Source organism: Vitis vinifera, chromosome 10 (assembly GCF_030704535.1).
Source record: "Vitis vinifera cultivar Pinot Noir 40024 chromosome 10, ASM3070453v1".
Lineage (NCBI taxonomy): Eukaryota > Viridiplantae > Streptophyta > Magnoliopsida > Vitales > Vitaceae > Vitis > Vitis vinifera.
In genome coordinates this window covers 4,682,579-4,702,179 of record NC_081814.1, presented here as the reverse complement: position 1 = coordinate 4,702,179, position 19,601 = coordinate 4,682,579, and the positions used below count along the sequence as shown (strand labels likewise).

Genomic DNA, 19,601 nt, shown 5'->3' with positions numbered 1-19,601 from the left:
GTTTCTATACTTGTAAACAAAATCAATTTGAACCCAAATTCGTAGACGTTTTGGTTTATGCCAAGCTTCAAACCTCTGGCTTAAAAATAGTTTCTAAAAATAGTTTTTTTATTATATTTTATAAAATAAAGGTCTATTTAAAAACCTAAAATATTTTAAACATATTTTAAAATTAAATTTTATGTTTAATATTTTATTTTTAATTCTTCCATGTGTTTGTATAATTATTTTTAAAAATATTTCTTAAAAAATAAGTGAAAACATCATATTTTGTGTTTTTAAAGATAAAAAATAGAAAACTAATTTTTATTATCAAACATATTTTTTTGATTTTTTATTTTTTATTTCAAACATATTTTCTTGATTTTTTTAAAGATCTATTATTGTTATTATTATTATTATTATTATTATTAAAGACCATTGACCACATTAATGCCATGGGTCTTTTTTAGTCGGAAGGTTAGACAGCAGAAGAAAGAGAGTGGGCAAGGGTGAACGCAAAATTCCTTCGAGAGTTTGGGCAAGTTCCTTGTAGCCCAAGGGGTCCATGGTGTAGAACTTCTGTTATGGTGTATTTTAGTTTATTTTTTCTCGGGTCCTGAATAATATTTTGAACATTCTGATTTAAATTTCCAAGAGAATCTTATCTTCAAGCTGAGTCAGAAGTTCTGATGACCAAAAACAAATAAACCCAACAATCTTCTGACTTAAAATGATCAAGCAGGTCCGGTTAATTCTTATAGGTTAAAGAAACTGATACTAGTTGATGTGAAAATGATTCTGTTGGATGAGTTCTAAAACTGATACAATAATGTATTTTATCCGTGCAAAATGAATAATATTTACATTCTGACATTTATATATGAATAAAAAAGAGAAAAAAGACCTATGTGGTCAATATGTTGAATGAGGCCATGTCCAGGGGCAGGCTTTTTTGACTTGTAAATTAATTTCTGGATTCAACAGTCAAAAGAAGTTGAACAATGTCTAACGTCGGGGCCCAGGGAAGAAAGAAAATGGGTTTTAACATTCACGAATTTTCAAGCATGCGCTTACATTTGATCCATCCCGCAATTAAACCCAGTGGACCGTGTCATGGCATGAAAGTACAGTTCCTTGATCCATCCAGGACCCTCACTTGAAAGGTTTTGGTAAAAATTAATGTAGCAGCCGGTTGAGGAATCGGGAAAAGAGGAGTCTTCTGTATTAGTTGGATGCAAGGCAAGACTGGAAATGTTATTACTAAAAGAAATATTTATTTATTTATATATCCGTATGGGAACCGAGGGAGATGACTGGGACCTCTAGGTTAGAAATGGAGATGGCAAAAGGCCAAAACAGCATTGTACGCAGATGCATCGAACATAGACAGCTCCATCTTCGCAACAACAACCATCATTCTAGAGGTTATGGAAATCATCATCCTCAAAAGCGTAATAACTCCACTTCTCTTGCTTTCTGGCTTTTGCTTTGGATTTTGCACTCCTATTGACACCATTACATCCACCCAATTCATCAAATGCCCTGAAACTCTAGTCTCTAATGGAAGTGCCTTCAAACTGGGTTTCTTTACCCCTGCTGATTCAACCAACCGCTATGTTGGCATCTGGTACAGCACCCCTTCTTTATCTACTGTCATATGGGTGGCAAACAGGGACAAACCCCTCACTGATTTCTCTGGGATTGTGACCATATCTGAAGATGGTAATCTTCTGGTTATGAATGGCCAGAAAGTGATTGTCTGGTCCTCGAATCTTTCAAATGCAGCACCGAATTCAAGTGCTCAGCTTTTAGATTCTGGAAACCTTGTTCTGCGAGATAACAGCGGAAGGATCACATGGGAGAGCATCCAACATCCTTCTCATTCATTTTTGCCAAAGATGAAAATCAGCACGAATACACATACTGGTGAGAAGGTAGTACTAACATCATGGAAATCTCCCTCTGATCCCTCTATTGGAAGCTTCTCTGCAGGAATAAATCCTCTAAACATCCCTCAAGTATTCGTCTGGAATGGCAGTCATCCATATTGGCGAAGTGGTCCATGGAACGGTCAGATCTTTATTGGAGTACCCGAAATGAATTCAGTTTTCCTCAATGGATTTCAGGTGGTTGATGATAAGGAAGGTACTGTTTATGAAACTTTTACTCTGGCCAATTCGTCTATCTTTTTATACTATGTCTTGACTCCGGAAGGAACAGTAGTGAAAACATATAGAGAGTTTGGGAAGGAGAAGTGGCAGGTTGCTTGGAAGAGCAATAAAAGTGAGTGTGATGTTTATGGTACATGTGGGGCGTCTGGAATCTGTAGTTCAGGGAATTCACCAATTTGCAACTGTCTGAAAGGGTACAAGCCAAAGTACATGGAGGAATGGAGTAGAGGAAATTGGACTAGGGGATGTGTGAGGAAGACACCATTACAATGTGAAAGAACAAACAGCAGCGGTCAACAGGGCAAAATAGATGGCTTTTTTAGGCTGACATCGGTAAAAGTGCCAGACTTTGCAGATTGGTCGCTTGCTCTTGAAGATGAATGCAGAAAGCAGTGCTTCAAGAATTGTTCCTGTGTAGCTTATTCATATTATAGTAGCATTGGTTGTATGTCATGGAGTGGAAACATGATTGATTCACAAAAATTCACCCAAGGAGGGGCAGATCTTTACATTCGCCTTGCGTATTCAGAACTAGGTAAAAATGTTCTTGTTTTCTTTACCTCTTGTTTTTCTGGTTGTATCCTTCTGCAGAATGGAGTATTCGAACACCCAAGCTTATTAAACACTTTCTGGCAACTTGTATCCAATCCAGCCTAATGTATTAGGCTTGGTTATATAAACTTTTTAATATTTCTTGTTCTGTTTTACAGATAAGAAGAGAGATATGAAAGCAATTATTTCTGTTACAATTGTAATAGGAACAATTGCCTTTGGCATCTGCACATATTTCTCATGGAGGTGGAGGGGCAAACAAACAGGTAATTTCCCCATTTAAAGCAGCTCAGTAGGCTATGATAGATTTGTAGTTGTTATCCAGAAGTGACTTACTTCTACATTCTGCAACAGTGAAGGATAAAAGCAAGGGGATTTTACTATCTGACCGAGGGGATGTATATCAAATTTATGATAAGAATATGCTTGGAGACCATGCAAACCAGGTTAAATTTGAAGAGTTACCACTTCTCGCCCTTGAGAAGCTGGCAACAGCAACAAACAACTTTCATGAGGCCAATATGCTTGGGCAGGGTGGTTTCGGTCCAGTATACAGGGTAATGCTTGTTCATCTCAACCTTTATGGGGCATTATTTTGAACTATCAGTTATTAATTTAGTTGATTGTTTGAAGGGAAAATTGCCAGGAGGACAAGAAATAGCAGTGAAAAGACTTTCAAGAGCATCTGCACAGGGTCTAGAAGAATTCATGAATGAGGTGATGGTGATTTCTAAAATCCAACACCGGAATCTTGTTAGACTTCTTGGCTGCTGCATTGAAGGAGATGAAAAGTTGTTGATCTATGAGTACATGCCAAACAAAAGCTTGGATGCCTTTCTCTTTGGTTAGATCATGTTATTGTCCCTAATGTTATATGTAGCTGTTCCAATTTCATAGCTCTGCATCACTATAGATTCAATGCAGCACAGCAGCAGTATTTTGTCCATATTATCAATTGAGACTTATGTTTCCGTTTTCTTTTTCTATGCCCATCATTCAGATCCTCTCAAGCGAGAGTTTTTGGATTGGAGAAAACGCTTCAGCATTATCGAAGGGATTGGAAGAGGTCTCCTTTACCTTCACAGAGATTCTAGATTAAGAATCATTCATCGAGACCTAAAGGCAAGTAACATTTTGTTGGATGAAGATCTGAATGCTAAGATTTCAGACTTTGGTATGGCAAGGATATTTGGAAGCAATCAAGATCAAGCCAATACAATGAGGGTAGTGGGAACGTAGTAAGTGGTCATTGCCTTCTCACAGTTTCCTTAACTTATCTATTTGATATCCCAATATTTATAGCTCAATGATTTAATGTAGTGGCTATATGTCCCCTGAGTATGCAATGGAAGGACGATTTTCAGAAAAATCTGATGTATTCAGCTTTGGGGTATTGCTATTGGAGATTGTAAGTGGGAGAAAGAACAATGGTCATCAATATGATGAGCAGTATTTGAGCCTTTTGGTATATGTAAGTGTATAATAGATATCATCACCTCAGTTATGTATAGTGTCATCATTGTCTTCCAGCAAATTTAACCTAAAATTACACTATGTTTTGTTAAATTTTTCAGGCATGGACACTCTGGTGCAAACACAACATCAAAGAACTAATAGATGAAACCATGGCAGAAGCCTGCTTCCAAGAGGAGATATCAAGATGCGTACATGTGGGACTGTTATGTGTGCAAGAATCAGCTAAAGACAGGCCATCCATTTCAACTGTTCTGTCTATGCTCTCTAGTGAAATTGCACATCTTCCTCCCCCAAAGCAACCTCCATTCTCTGAGTCTAATCAACTGAGACAAAAGAAATGTTCTTCAAGCCAAGTCACTATTACAGTCATTCAGGGCCGATAGAATATGATTGGGTGACTATTCGTTCAATTTTTTATTTTTTATTTGGATAAATATTCAATTTGGTGACTTCAGTCTGAAGAACCCGATCAGATCCTTTATCATTCAGCAAAATGTATCTAGATCTTCAACAATGAGCTCTTCAAAATGATATGGAATAGTGAAACAACACATGAGAATTGGTCTTGTGAAGATGTGATTACTTCCTACTATTTTTGGATTGAATTGACTCTCTTTTTAATACCTAGTCATCTAATCTAGAGGTGTGATGGTTTCTAAACTCAATGCAGACTCTTCTTATGGAGTGGCGACAGTACGTGCTAGCAGACAGAATGACTTGCCGTTTGTGTCTGGCAATTGTTTTAGGAAGAGTCCTGGGACACCTTCTTTGACTATAAAACCAGTTTAAGACTTCCAAAAACAGAGTTGATGATGACTTTGATATTTTGTTTGAAAAGAAACATCTACACTTGTCGTGGAAAGATATGAGGAGGAAATTAAGACACGGAACATCTCAAAAAAACCTCTAGATCTGAGTCCATTTTCACAGCATTTAAGCAGTTATGGGGATCAACAGTGGCACTAGTGTAAGAGCTCTATTTCTCCTAGTTTATTATTTTTGGTTTGAGTTTTGCTGTTCTGCTGCAGACACCATTACATCCACGCACTTCATCAAAGATTCTGAAACTATAGTCTCTAATGGAAGTCTCTTCAAACTGGGTTTCTTTGGCTCCAGTAATTCCACCAAACGCTACGGCAAGACTTCTGTATCCTCTGTGGTATGGGTTACTAACAGGGACAAGCCCCTTAATGATACTTCTAGAATTGTGAAGATATCTGAAGATGGTAATCTTCAAATTTTGAATGGTGAGAAAGAAGAGGTTATCTAGTCATCAAATGTTTCAAATGCTGTATTAAACACAACCGCCCAGCTTTTAGATTCTGGAAGCCTTGTTTGAAAGGCTACAGCAGTGGAAGGATCATATGGGAGAGTTTCCAACATCCTTCTCATGCACTTTCGGCAAATATGAAACTCTGCACCAACATGTACACTGGTGAGAAATGAGTGCTGACATCATAGAAAAATGATTTGGATCGATCCATTAGAAGCTTCTATGTAGGAGTTGATCCATCAAATATCCCTCAAACTTTCATTTGGAATGGCAGTCATCCATGTCATCGCAGTGGTCCATGGAATGGTCAGATCTTTATTGGAGTAGCCAACATGAATTCATATGTTGGTAATGGATTTCGGGTGGACCATGATGAAGAAGGTACTGTTTCTGTATCTTTCACTACTTCAGATGATTTTTTTCCATTGTACTATGTCTTGACTCCTAAAGGAACAATGGAGGAAATATATAGACAGAAGGAAGATTGGAAGGTCACATGGGAGAGCAAGCAAACTGAGTGTGATGTTTATGGTAAGTGTGGGGTATTTGGAATCTGTAATCCAAATAATTCACTAATTTGTAGCTGTTTGTGAGGGTATGAATCAAAGTCTATAGAGGAATGGAATAGAGGAAATTGGACTAGTGGGTGTGTGAGGAAGACTCCATTGCAATGTGAGAGAACAAATGGTTGCATTGAAGAGGGAAAAATGGATGGATTTTTTAGGGTAACAATGGTGAAAGTACCTGATTTTGTAGAATGGTTCCCTGCTCTTAGAAATCAATGCAGAGATATGTGTTTGAAGAATTGTTCCTGCATAGCTTATTCCAATAATAATGGCATTGGTTGTATGTCATGGAGTCGGGACTTAATTGTCAGAATTTGTAAAAAAACTAGAACTTGCAGAGAAAAATAAATAATTTGAGAGTTAAGAATTGAAGGAAGGCACACATCTATTTCACAAACGAGAATGCCTATTTATAGGCTTACAACCAAATAGAAATTGCAAAAAAATCTCAGCTACTTTCAGATTTTATTGGCACTACTTCTACTAACTGAAAACAAAAAATTATGGAGCAAGAATCTGATATGAAACAATAACAAAGACTAAGTCTAACTAAGACTTTTTCAAACTTCAGAGGCAAACTCTCATGAGTTCTAACACTCCTCCTTGAGATTTGCCTTGGACATGCCAAGCTTCAACCTTAGGAACTCCAGCCTTGATTTAGGAAGTGCCTTAGTCATTATGTCAGCAAGTTGCACATCAGTTGAGCAAGAATGCAACTTGACAAGTGAATTCTTTTCAGCTTCCCTTATAGAATGAAATTTTACATTTATGTTTTTAGTCCTGCCATGTTGGACAGGATTTTGAGCAATGGCAATGACTGACTTGTTGTCACAGTAAAGCTCTGTTGGTGAGCTTTGTTCCTGGCCTAGATCAACAAGCAATTTCCTTAACCATATTCCTTGATTTGTAGTAGCTGCTGAGGAGATATAGTTAGCTTCTACAGTTGATTGTTCCACTACTTCTTGCTTTCTTGAATTCTAGCAAACGACACTTGAACTGATTGTAAATACATAACCTGAAGTGCTCTTCATGTCATCAACACTTCCTGCCCAATCACTATCAGCATAGCCATCTAGCTTAACTCCTCCTGTCTTTAAATACCAGATGCCAAGATTTGTTGTACCTCTAACATACTTCAGCACCCTTTTTGCAACTCCCATGTGAACATTGCTAGGTGAACTCATGAATCTTGAAAGCAAACCAATTGGAAACATCAAGTCAGGTCTGGTTGCTGTCAAGTATAGTAGGCTGCCTACCAAGCTTCTATATGCAGAGGGTTCCTTAAGTTTCTCACCATCATTCTTTGAAATTCTCTCATTTTGTGCCAACGGAGTTGCTACTTCTTTGCATGATTCTAGCTTGAATTTCTTGAGAATATCAACAACATATTTTCTCTATGAAATGAAGATACTTGAGTTGCATTGGTATATTTCCATTCCAAGGAAGTAGTTCATGATGCCAAGGTCAGACATCTCAAATACATCTTGCATTTCCATTTTGAACTCAGCCAACAATCGTACATTGCTTCCAATCACTAGCATGTCATCAACATAAAGTGACATTACCAATTGCAAACCATCCTCATTTTGTTTCAAATACAAAGTAGCTTCATTTTCACTCCTCCTAAATCCAAGTTGGATTAGATGAGAGTCAATTCTGCTATACCAGGCCCTTGGTGCTTGCTTCAAACCATAGAGAGCCTTTTGCAGCTTGTACACTTTGTGTTCATGCCCAGTAACCTCAAAGCCTTCTAGTTGTTGAACATAAATTTCTTCAAGAAGTATACCATTTAGAAAAGCTGACTTGACATCTAAATGATACACTTTCCATCCTATTTGACCAACAAGTGCAAGTAACAGCCTTATAGTGTCATGTCTGGCTACTGGTGCAAATGTATCACCATAGTCCACTCCAACAACTTGAGCAAAACCCTTCACAACCAATCTAGCCTTGTGCTTGAAGATTGAACCATCTGAATTGAATTTGGTTCTAAAAACCCATTTTACACCAATTGCCTTCTTAGCTTCAGGTAATTTTGTCAACTTCCAAGTTCCATTTCTTTCAATAACATCAATTTCAGCTTTCATAGCCTCAATCCATTCTGGAAATCTTGCAACTTCTATGTAACATGTAGGCTCAGCATGTACAAGATTGCACCTCTCATACACATTAGATAATGGCCTTACCTGAAGCACTGGTGTGTCTGAAGTTGCTTCAACATCAAGTGGATCTTCTGCTGGTTCAAGAGTAAATGGAGTGGTTTGATCACATTTATGGACTTTCTTCAAGTCCCAATTCCAATAGGAATTTTCATCAAAGTGCGCATCTCTACTTATCACAATTTTCATTCTACTCAAGCTATAAATTCTGTAACCTTTTGATTCTGCTGCATACCCAACAAAAACACCCTTCTCAGCTCTTTCATCAAGCTTACCTCTCTTCATAGATGGCACATGAAGGTAACACAATGAACCGAACACTTTCAGGTGCTTGACATATGGTTTTACACCAGACCATGCCTCTATTGGTGTTTTGCTCTGAACAGACTTAGTCGGTAGTCTATTAAGCAAATATACTGAGGTGTTAACTGCTTCAGCCCATAGAAGCTTTGATAGCTTCTTCTTGAATAGCATGCACCTCGCCATCTCCATTACCATTCTGTTCTTCCTCTCAAAGACTCCATTCTGCTGCGATGAGTATGGAGATGTCAGCTGGTGTACAATTCTAGCTTCTTGACAAAAAACATTGAACTCTTTTGAGGTATATTCACCTCCATTATTAGTTATGAGCACCTTAACCTTCTGGCCACTTTGAGTTTCAACCATTTTCTTGAAGCTTTTGAACATAGAGAGCACTTGTGATTTGGTTTTTAGAAAATAAACCCAAGTCATTCTACTGAAATCATTAATAGATAGTACAAAATAAACATTGTTGCTCAATGAGGCTACGCTCATTGGTCCACAAATATCTGAATGAACTAATTCCATCTTGTGAGTAGTTCTCTTGGACATATTTGAGGGAATGATTTGCGATGTGCTTCCCTATCTCACAACTTTCACAAGTTTGAGCATTAACTGTGATTTCAAGCATGTCTTCAACCATACCAGCTTCTTGCATGAACTTCAATGACTTCAAGTTGAAATGACCATATCTTTTGTGCCAAACAACACTCTCATCAATCTTGGCACTAAAGACATGACCTTCAACTAAATCAAGCTTCAAATAAAAGCTATTTCCATTCATTTTAATTTTTGCTATCTCTGTTCCATGTACATCAGTGATAAAACAAAAATTTTCTTTAAAAGAGACTGCATATCCATTTCTTAGCATTTGTGTAACACTAAGAAGATTTTGATCTAGTTCTGGAATGTAAAGAACATTAGTGACAATTTTTGTACCTCTCTTGGTGCTGATAGCAATTGTTTTTTTTCCTTTGGCCTGCACAACTTCACCATTTCCCAACTTGTCCTTTGGTTGAATTGATCTGTCAATGGATGTAAAAATTGATAGTGTTTGGTCATATGACTGGTGCAACCACTGTCAATGAGCCAAGTATTCAGTTCATGAGAACTGAGTGCTTGTGATGCCATAAATAAATGCTCATCATCTTTTTTGTCTTCTTCAATCACATTTGCATGTTGTTGTGTTTGCTGCTGAGATTGTTTTTTCTTGGCTCTGCAATACTTCTCACTGTGGCCAAGTTTATTACAGAAATTACAATTAAAAAGAGGTTTACCTTTGTATCAACAATCTTTCTCAACATGGTTGATTCTGCTGCAATGAGAGTAAGGCGAAAAGTTTCATTTTCTTGAAGATCCTTCAACTTTCCCTTTGTTGTTCTTGAAGAACTTCTTTCCTTGCAGGTTTCTAGAACTCTTTCCCTTATGATTTGCTTGAAAAGCACCTTCAGTAGCTTCATCACCTCTCATTAAGACCCTTTGCTCCTGCGCATGAAGCTTGTTGGTTAACTCTGCAATTGTGAGACTTTGCAAGTCATAAGACTCTTCAATTGCAGAGATCTTGGCTTCAAGCTTTTGAGACACTGAAACCATGATCTTTTCTACCACCTTTTGATCTGTAAATGCCTCACCAAGAAGTCTCATTTGGTTTACAACATCCATTAACTTGCTAGAATAATCTTTCACAGATTCGTTGTCTTTCATCTTCATCAATTCAAACTCTCTCTTCAATGTGAGGAACCTGACAGTTTTGACTTTGTCACTACCCTCAAATTCACCTTGGAGCTTGTCTCATACCTGTTTAGGTGTTTCCAAGTCCATGATTTTGGTGAAGATGTGGTCTGCAAGTCTTGAATGTAGGCAGGTGATGGCTTTGTCTTTCTTGAGTTTTTCTTCCTCATATGCTTTCATCTGAGCAACTGTTGGATTTGCTCCCAATGGTGGTGGATAAGCTTCAGACATCACAACATTCCACAAACCTTGAGACGTTAAGTAAAACCTCATCTTGACAGACCAAATGTGATAGTGTTCACCATTAAACACTGGAATAACAGAGGAAGTACTGCTGGAAGTAGACATGTTTGCACCACAACTGCCTGAAAAAATAAATCACTCAGCCTCACTATGTTTAGCACTCAAAATACTCAAAGAAACTTTGCCTCACAACCCGTAGGAATAGGGCTCTAATACCACTGTCAGAATTTTTTAAAAAACTAGAACTTGTAGAGAAAAAATAAATAATTTGAGAGTTAAGAATTGAAGGAAGGCACACATCTATTTCACAAATGAGAATGCCTATTTATAGGCTTACAACCAAACGGAAATTGCAAAAAAATCTCAGCTCCTTTCAGATTTTATTGACACTACTTCTACTAACTGAAAACAGAAAATTATGGAGCAAGAATCTGATATGAAACAATAACAAAGACTAACTCTAACTAAGACTTTTTCAAACTTCAGAGGCAAACTCTCATGAGTTCTAACATTAATCGATATGCATAAGTTCTCTAGTAGTGGAGCAGATCTTTACATTCGTGTAGCAGATACGGAACTAGGTAAAATGGTCTTGTTTCCTTTACCTCTTTCTCTCTCTGCTTAGATACTGGTTTAAATTTTGATAAATTTTCAGTGCAATATTTACTTCTTGTTTTGATTTACAGATGAAAAGGGAAATGTGAAAGTAATTGTTTCTGTTGTAGTGATTATAGGAACAATTACTATCATCTGCATATATTTCTCATGAAGGTGTTGGATGACCAAACAAAGGGGTAATATTTCCCATTTAACATAGTCTAGTAGGATGGGATACATTTGTAGTTTTTATTCATACATTCTCACTGCTGAATTCACAATCAGCAAGTGTAAGAAGGGAGAAAATCCTGGAAGTGCCACTTTTTGAAAGAGGGAATGTACATCCAAAATTTTCTGATGCCAATATGCTTGGAAACAATGTGAAGCAAGTTAAACTTGAAGAGCAACTGCTTATCGATTTTGAGAAGCTGGTGACTGCAACAAACAATTTTCATGAGGCCAATAAGCTGGGGCAGGGTGGTTTTGGTTCAGTGTACAGGGTAATGCTTCTTCATCTGGAGCTTTATTGGGTATTATGTTTGGACTAGTATTTACTAGTTTGATGATTGTTTAAAGGGGAAATTGCCAGGAGACAAGAAATAGCAGTGAAAAGGCTTTCAAGAGCATCTGCCCAGGGGCTTGAAGAATTTCTGAATGAGGTTATGGTGATTTCTAATGTCCAACACCGAAACCTTGTTAGACTTCTTGGCTGCTGCACTGAAGGAGATGAAAAGATGTTGGTCTACGCGTACCTGCCAAATAAAAGCTTGGATGCCTTTCTCTTTGATTAGATCATGCTACTGCCCCTTCTCTTATCTATAGTTGCTGAAATTTTATCGCTCCACATCAATTGTCTCTTACCTTTTGTTTTCTGTCTTGGATGCTATTCATTTAGATCCTGTCAAGCGGGATTCTCTAACTTGGAGGAGACACTTTAGCATTCTTGAAGGGATTGCCAGAGGCCTTCTTTACCTCACAGGGATTCTAGATTATGAATTATTCATCGGGACCTTTAAGGCAAGTAACATTTTATTAAATGAAGACATGAATCCTAAAATTTTAGATTTTGGTATGGCCAAGATATTTCAAGGCAATCAGGATAAAGCCAACACGGTCAGGGTTGCTGGAAGATAGTAAATAGCCCTTGCTTTCTCCAAGTTCCCTTGGATCCAGTATTTATTTCTGTCTCAATGACAAACTGCAGTGGCTATATATCTCCTTAGTATGCAATGGAAGGGATTTTTTCAGAGAAGTCCGATGTATTCAGCTTTGGAGTATTATTATTAGAGATTATAAGCGGGGATAAAGAATGCGGGCTTTTGTCATGATGAACAATCTTTGAGCCTTTTAGGACACGTAAGTGTTTTCTGCATCGTCACCTCAGTTCTGTAAAGCTTCATCATCCTCTTCCAGTGAATATTGGACTCTAATAAGTTTCGATTTATGTCATGTTAAATTTTTCAGGCATGGAAGTGGAATGAAGACAACATGGAAGCATTTATAGATGGGAGTATGTCAGAAGAATGCTACCAAGAGGAGATATAGAGATGCTGTTATGTGTGCAAGAATTAGCCAAAGATCGGCCATCCATTTCAATTGTCGTTTCTATGCTCTGTAGTGAAATTGCTCATCTTCCTCCCCCAAAGCCACCTGCATATAGTGAGAGGCAGATTACAATAGATACAGAGTCCTCCAGGAGCCAAAACTTGTGTTCAGTGAACCGAGTAACTGTTACAAACGTCCAAGCCCGGTAGAAATTAGGTTAGAGAAAATTGAATCTTTATTTGTAATGTATATTTTGATGATTTCTGTGGGAAGACTCTGCTCGTCCTCTTTTCAAGCGGCCCATGAAGCTATAGTTACAAGAAACTATCAGTTTTGTTGATTTTGATACTTTATTACTCAAGCAAAATCTCTACACCTTGAAATAAAAACATGCAGAACAGAGAAATCTCATTGGAAATTAGAATATTAATACTTTATACTCTTCTATGGATTGAATTGTTTCTGTTTTAAAGCCTAGGCATCTAATGCGCAGGTGTGAATGTGTGATGGTTTCCAGAGTGAACGCAAGCTGCCTTTTTTGGACTGCCAGCCATGGTGGGTGGTTGCATATAAAATAAGATTCCATGTAAGCTTTCAAATTGATCTATGTGATGTAATGGGGTTCATTAAAAAAATACACAGGTTCCTTTTTTTGACGACCAAATTGATCCAATCGTATGGACAAAGAGAGTTGACTATGACTTCGACAGGCAGGGTTGGATAAATCTGAGAGATGCAACATTGTCAACATTCCCATTTATTGCACACCAGATGGAGTCCATTTCCTCACCAACACGAAGCATTGAAGCAGCTATGGATATCATCAGTGGCACAAGTGTTACTGCTCTACTTCTCTTACTTTCTTGTCTTTGTTTTCAGTTTTGCACAGCTACCAACACCATTACATCCACCCAGTTCATCAAAGATCCCGAAATTATGGTCTCGAATGGAAGTCTCTTCAAAATGGGTTTCTTTAGCCCTGGCAATTCCACTAAACGCTACTTTGGGATCTGGTACAACACCACTTCCCTATTCACTGTTATATGGATATCTAACAGGGAAAACCCTCTCAATGATTCTTCAGGGATTGTGATGGTATCTGAAGATGGTAATCTCCTGGTTCTAAATGGCCAGAAAGACATCTTCTGGTCATCAAATGTTTCAAATGCTGCTCCAAATTCAAGTGCCCAGCTTTTAGATTCTGGGAACCTTGTTTTGCATGACAAAAACAGTGGAAGGATCACATGGCAGAGTTTCCAGCACCCTTCTCACGCCTTTTTGCAGAAGATGCAGCTGAGTGAAAACATGAAGACTGGTGAGAAGAAAGCACTAACATCATGGAAAAGTCCTTCGGATCCAGCTGTTGGAAGCTTCTCAGTTGGCATTCATCCATCAAACATTCCTGAAATTTTTGTCTGGAGCAGCAGTCGTCCATACTTGCGCAGTGGTCCTTGGAATGGTCAGACCTTAATAGGAGTACCTGAAATGAATTATCTCAATGGATTCCATATAATTGATGATCAAGATGGTAATGTTTCTGTCACTTTTGAGCATGCATATGCATCTATCTTATGGTATTATGTCTTGTCTCCTCAAGGAACAATAATGGAAATGTATAGTGATGACAGCATGGAGAATTGGGTGATTACATGGCAGAGTCATAAAACTGAGTGTGATTTCTATGGAAAGTGTGGGGCCTTTGGAATCTGTAATACAAAAAATTCACCAATTTGTAGCTGTCTAAGAGGGTATGAGCCAAGGAATATAGAGGAATGGAGTAGAGGAAATTGGACTGGTGGATGTGTGAGGAAGAGACCATTGCAATGCGAGATGATAAATGGTAGCATGGAAGAGGGCAAAGCAGATGGATTTATCAGGCTAACAACCATTAAAGTGCCGGATTTTGCAGAGTGGTCAGTTGCTCTTGAAGATGATTGCAAAGAATTTTGCTTGAAGAATTGTTCCTGCATAGCTTATGTATATTATGCTAGCATTGGTTGTATGTCATGGAGCAGGAACTTAATTGATATACAAAAATTCTCCAGCAATGGGGCAGATCTTTACATCCGTGTTCCCTACTCAGAACTAGGTAACGAGTTCTTGCCACCATTACCCCTACACAACACTCCTCTCCCCATCTTTCTCAGTCTAATGTCAATTTTCCCTATTATGTCTGCACTAGGCTGATTTAATTCTTGCTTTAACTTTTAATTTACAGATAAAAGTAGAGATATGAAAGCCATTGTTACTGTTACAGTCATTATAGGAGTAATTTTCATTGCAGTCTGTACATATTTCTCAAGAAGGTGGATTCCCAAACGAAGAGGAAATATGCTTACTGATGGTATTTTAGCAGGCTATGATATATTTAGAGTTGTTATCCAGTCATCACTGAAAACTATATTATGAATCAGCAAAGAAGAAAAGCAAAGAGATGCTATTGTCAGACAGAGGAGATGTGCATCTAAATGTTTCAGATGGAAAAATACTTGGACACAACATTAACCAAGTTAAACTTGAAGAATTACGACTTGTTGATTTTTGGAAGCTAGTGACTGCAACAAACAATTTTGATGAGGCGAATAAGCTTGGCCAGGGTGGTTTTGGTTCTGTATACAGGGTAATGCTTGCTCATCTAGAGCTTCATGGGGTGCTTGCTGGATAATCAGTTACTAATTCACTGCTTGCTTGCAGGGAAGATTGCCAGGAGGACAAGAAATAGCGGTGAAAAGACTGTCAAGAGCATCTGCACAAGGGCTAGAAGAATTTATGAATGAAGTGGTAGTGATTTCTAAACTCCAACACCGGAATCTTGTTAGACTCGTGGGCTGCTGCATTGAAGGAGATGAAAAAATGCTGATCTATGAATACATGCCAAAGAAAAGCTTGGATGCCTTACTCTTCGGTTAGATCATCTATTGCCCTTTCTGTAATATTTAGTCATGACATTTTCAAGCATCCACATCTAATATCATGTTTGTCCATCTCATCTAACTTTTCCTTACTTTTATTGGCTTTTGTTTGGGATCTGAATCCTTCAGATCGTCTCAGACAAGAAACTCTAGATTGGAAAAAACGCTTCAGCATCATTGAAGGGATTGGTCGAGGTCTTCTTTACCTTCATAGAGATTCTAGATTAAGGATTATACATTGAGACCTAAAGGCAAGTAACATTTTGTTGGATGAAGACCTGAATCCTAAAATTTCAGATTTTGGTATGGCGAGGATATCTGGAGGCAATCAGGATCAAGCCAACACCATACGGGTAGTTGGAACATAGTAAGTAGTCCTTGCTGTACCCAAGTTCTCTTAAGTTGGCTCTTTGACCTCCCAATATTTATGTCTATATCAATGACTAAATGCAGTGGTTATATGTCCCCTGAGTATGCAATGCAAGGGCGATTTTCAGAAAGATCAGATGTATTCAGCTTTGGGGTTTTATTATTAGAGATTATAAGTGGGAGAAGGAACACTAGTTTTCATCATGATGAGCAGTCTTGGTGCCTTTTGGGATATGTAAGTTTTTTTTCTTTTTGGTATCACTACCTCAGTTACATAAAGCTCCATCATTTTGTTTCAAATTTAAATTTATGTTGTGTTAATTTTTTTCAGGCATGGAAACTATGGAATGAACACAACATCGAAGCACTAATAGATGGAAGTATATCAGAAGCATGCTTTCAAGAGGAGATATTGAGATGCATACATGTGGGACTGTTATGTGTGCAAGAATTTGTGAGAGATAGGCCATCCATTTCAACTGTTGTTTCAATGCTTTGTAGTGAAATTGCACATCTTCCTCCCCCAAAACAACCTGCATTTACTGAGAGGCAGATTGCTAGGGATACAGAGTCCTCTGAACACAACCAAAATAATTGTTCTGTTGACAGAGCCAGTATTACAACTGTCCAAGGCCGGTAGGACGCTGGCTCAAGTCAATTTGTTGATGTTTTGTAATCTCTATTGAACTTGATGGTTTTAGTGTGGAAAAATTTCTTGATTTTTTGTAATCTGTATTGAACTTGACAGTTTTGGCGTGGAAGATTTGAGCCTGTCAGGGTAGGGTTACAAGCAACTATCTGATTTGTTATTCTTGATGGACGTCTATAGACCTTGACTAACAACAACCTTTTGAAAAGATACAGACTAGAGAAATAACAATGAAAATTGGAGTGGTTAAAGAAACTATTGATTTGTATACTTTATGGATGGAATTGCTTCCAGTTTATTGCTTAGGCATCTAATATGGATGTCTGACAGCTCCCAGACTGAATGCAAGCCTTGTTTTATGGGCAACTAGGCATGGATGGGGGCTTGCAAAGAAAATGACTGCCGTGTAAGCTTTGGAATAATTAGGCCAAGTTGGTGGAACTTATGACCATTAGAATATATAAGTGATCCTCTTTTGACTAGAAAACTAGTGCACGGCTTTGGAAAACAAAGTTGACCCATCGATATGAGGTAATCAAGAGATGGAATTTCAACAAACCTATATATTAAATACTATATGAAGCCCACTTTTAAACCAACAAGAAGCATTCAAGCAGTTATGGAAATCATTCTTGTTTTACAAGATAAAAACAGCGCAAGGATTACATGGGAGAGTTTCCAACATCCTTCTAACTCATTTGTGCAAAACATGAAACTTAGAAGCATCATAAATATGGGTGAGAAGCAACTACTAACATCATGGAAAAGTCCTTCGGAACTATCCATCCGAAGCTTCTCTTTAGGAATTTCTCCATCATACCTTCCTGAACTTTGTATGTGGAATGGAAGTCATCTATACTGGTGCAGTGGTCCATTGAACGGTCAGACCTTTATTGGAATACCCAACATGAATTCAGTTTTTCTTTATGAATTTCATCTATTTAATCATCAAAGTGATGTTTATACAACATTTTCTCACGAATATGCATCTGTCTTATGGTACTATATCTTGACTCCTCAAGGAACACTATTGGAAAAAATAAAGGATGACAGCATGGAGAAGTGGAAGGTTACATGGCAGAACAAGAAGACCGAGTGTGATGTTTAAGGTAAATGTGGAGCATTTAACGTAGTCTACTAGGATGGGATATATTTGTAGTTTTTATCCATACATTCTCACTGCTAAATTCTCAATCAGCAAGTGTAAGAAAGGAGAAAATCAGGGAAGAAGTGTCACCGTTTGAAAGAGGGAAAGTACATCCCAAATTTTCTGATGCCAATATGTGTGGAAACCAAGTGAACCTAGTTAAACTCGAAGAGCAACTTCTTATCAATTTTGAGAAGCTGGTGACTGCAACAAACAACTTTCATGAAGCCAATAAGCTGGGGCAGGGTAGTTTTGGCTTAGTGTACAGGGTAATGCTTCTTCATCTAAAGCATTTTATCGAGTATTATGTTGAACTATTATTTACTAGTTTGATGTTCGTTTGAAGGGAAAGTTGCCGAGAGGCTAAGAAGTAGCAGTGAGAAGACTTTCAAGAGCATCTGCCCAGAGGCTTGAAGAATTTTTGAATGAGGTTATGGTTATTTCTAATGTCCAACACCGAAATCTTGTCAGACTTCTTGGCTGCTGCACTGAAGGAGATGAAAAGACGTTGGTCTAGAGTACCTGCCAAATAAAAGCTTGGATGCTTTGGTTAGATCATGCCACTGTCCCTTCTCTTATCTATAGTTGCTCAAATTCCATGGCTCCACATCAATGGTCTCCTTGAATATGTTTGGTTTTTAGAAAATGTGTGGGAAAAAAAATTAGAAAGAAAAAGTATAAGGATAGAAAAAGCAATGTTTTCATAATCGGACCGGTGATTTAACTGGAAAAGTTACCGGTTCACGGTTCACTGGTCGGACCGGTGGTTGAACCACGGTCGAACCATGACGTCATAAATATACAATTTATAAATTATTAAAAATTAAAATAAAAATAATAATTTATATATTATTTAAAAATTAAAATTTTATAATAAAAAATTAGTTTCAAATTAGAAATTAAAATTAAAATCATAATTATAATTTAAAATTTAAAATTTTAATATTTATTTTTAAATGAAAAACTTATTTTAAAATAAAAAATTTATTTAAAATTGTAATGTTTTTAATTTTACCATTAAATTATATCTTATACCATCTATGTAAATTCATATAAAAGGTATTTTTTACTTTATCAATTTGAGCTTCCAATCTCCCACCCACCGTTGTTGTGAAGACTAATAAATAAACAAAAAAAATTTATAAAAATGGAATATTAAACATAATATCATAATAATAATAAAAATTACATTAAAATTATGAAGGCGCGCACAGTTGTGTTTCGAAGGGGCGCTTTGATCGTCGGAGGGGCGGGTTTGCGATGCTAGGAGGGGGCTTCGCAGCGTGGGGAAGAAGAAGGGGGGGATGGTTGCAACGGGTTTGGGAGGGCCAGGGGTTTGCGGTGTTGGGAGGGGGCTTTGCAACGGGGGAAAGAAAAGGAGGGGGATGGTTGCAACGGGTTTTGTGTCGGGGTGGCCAAACAGGCGGGTAGGTGGTGTAACGGCCGTGAGACCACCGGTGGGAGCTGGTGTGGGTGTCGCAGCACGTTGAGGGCGGCAACTTCTACACATTCGGTGCAGATGGAGAGGAAGGGGTTGTGTTTCTATATCCTCCAAAATAACATCATTTTGATACTATAAAAATTTAAAAAAAAAAATTAATTGGACCATCTAGTTCAGATGGATCTAGCCGATTCGTCCTGTTCATCAGTCAAACCGTCAGTTCAACCGATCCGATTCCGATTCAACTTATTTCCGGCCCAATTGACTGGACTAGATCGGAACAGTGATCGACAGGTGGTCGGACCAGTTGAACCGACCCATCCAGTTTTTAAAACCATGAGAAAAAGTGAAAGAAAATAAAAGAAAAAATAGATTTAAAACTAATAAATAATTTTTATATACTACTTCAAATTTATTTTACTTATTTTTCATTTTCTATGAAAAGATTAAATAATTTAAATATATATAAATTTCTAACTAATTTTAAT

The 19,601-nt window shown here is 37.6% G+C and overlaps 1 protein-coding gene and 1 long non-coding RNA gene across 2 annotated transcripts; both read left to right on the top strand.

Annotated features, from left to right (window-relative positions):
• The first annotated feature begins 983 nt into the window (after positions 1-983).
• LOC100852643 (uncharacterized) lies at positions 984-16,670 on the top strand. Its single transcript, XM_059740198.1, is given in 19 exon segments — positions 984-2,688; positions 2,864-2,971; positions 3,060-3,262; positions 3,339-3,549; positions 3,706-3,943; positions 4,026-4,176; positions 4,280-4,559; positions 5,210-5,442; positions 5,501-5,616; positions 5,729-5,985; positions 11,336-11,580; positions 13,098-13,181; positions 13,310-14,684; positions 14,814-14,921; positions 15,010-15,215; positions 15,290-15,500; positions 15,637-15,874; positions 15,961-16,111; positions 16,208-16,670. Coding segments are annotated over 19 exon segments (6,003 nt in total). The 5' UTR covers positions 984-1,409; the 3' UTR covers positions 16,517-16,670.
• Positions 11,558-13,060, top strand: LOC132254583 (uncharacterized). Its single transcript, XR_009466842.1, has 2 exons — positions 11,558-12,406; positions 12,515-13,060. It is a non-coding gene; the product is annotated as an uncharacterized LOC132254583 (long non-coding RNA).
• Positions 16,671-19,601: the final 2,931 nt, after the last annotated feature.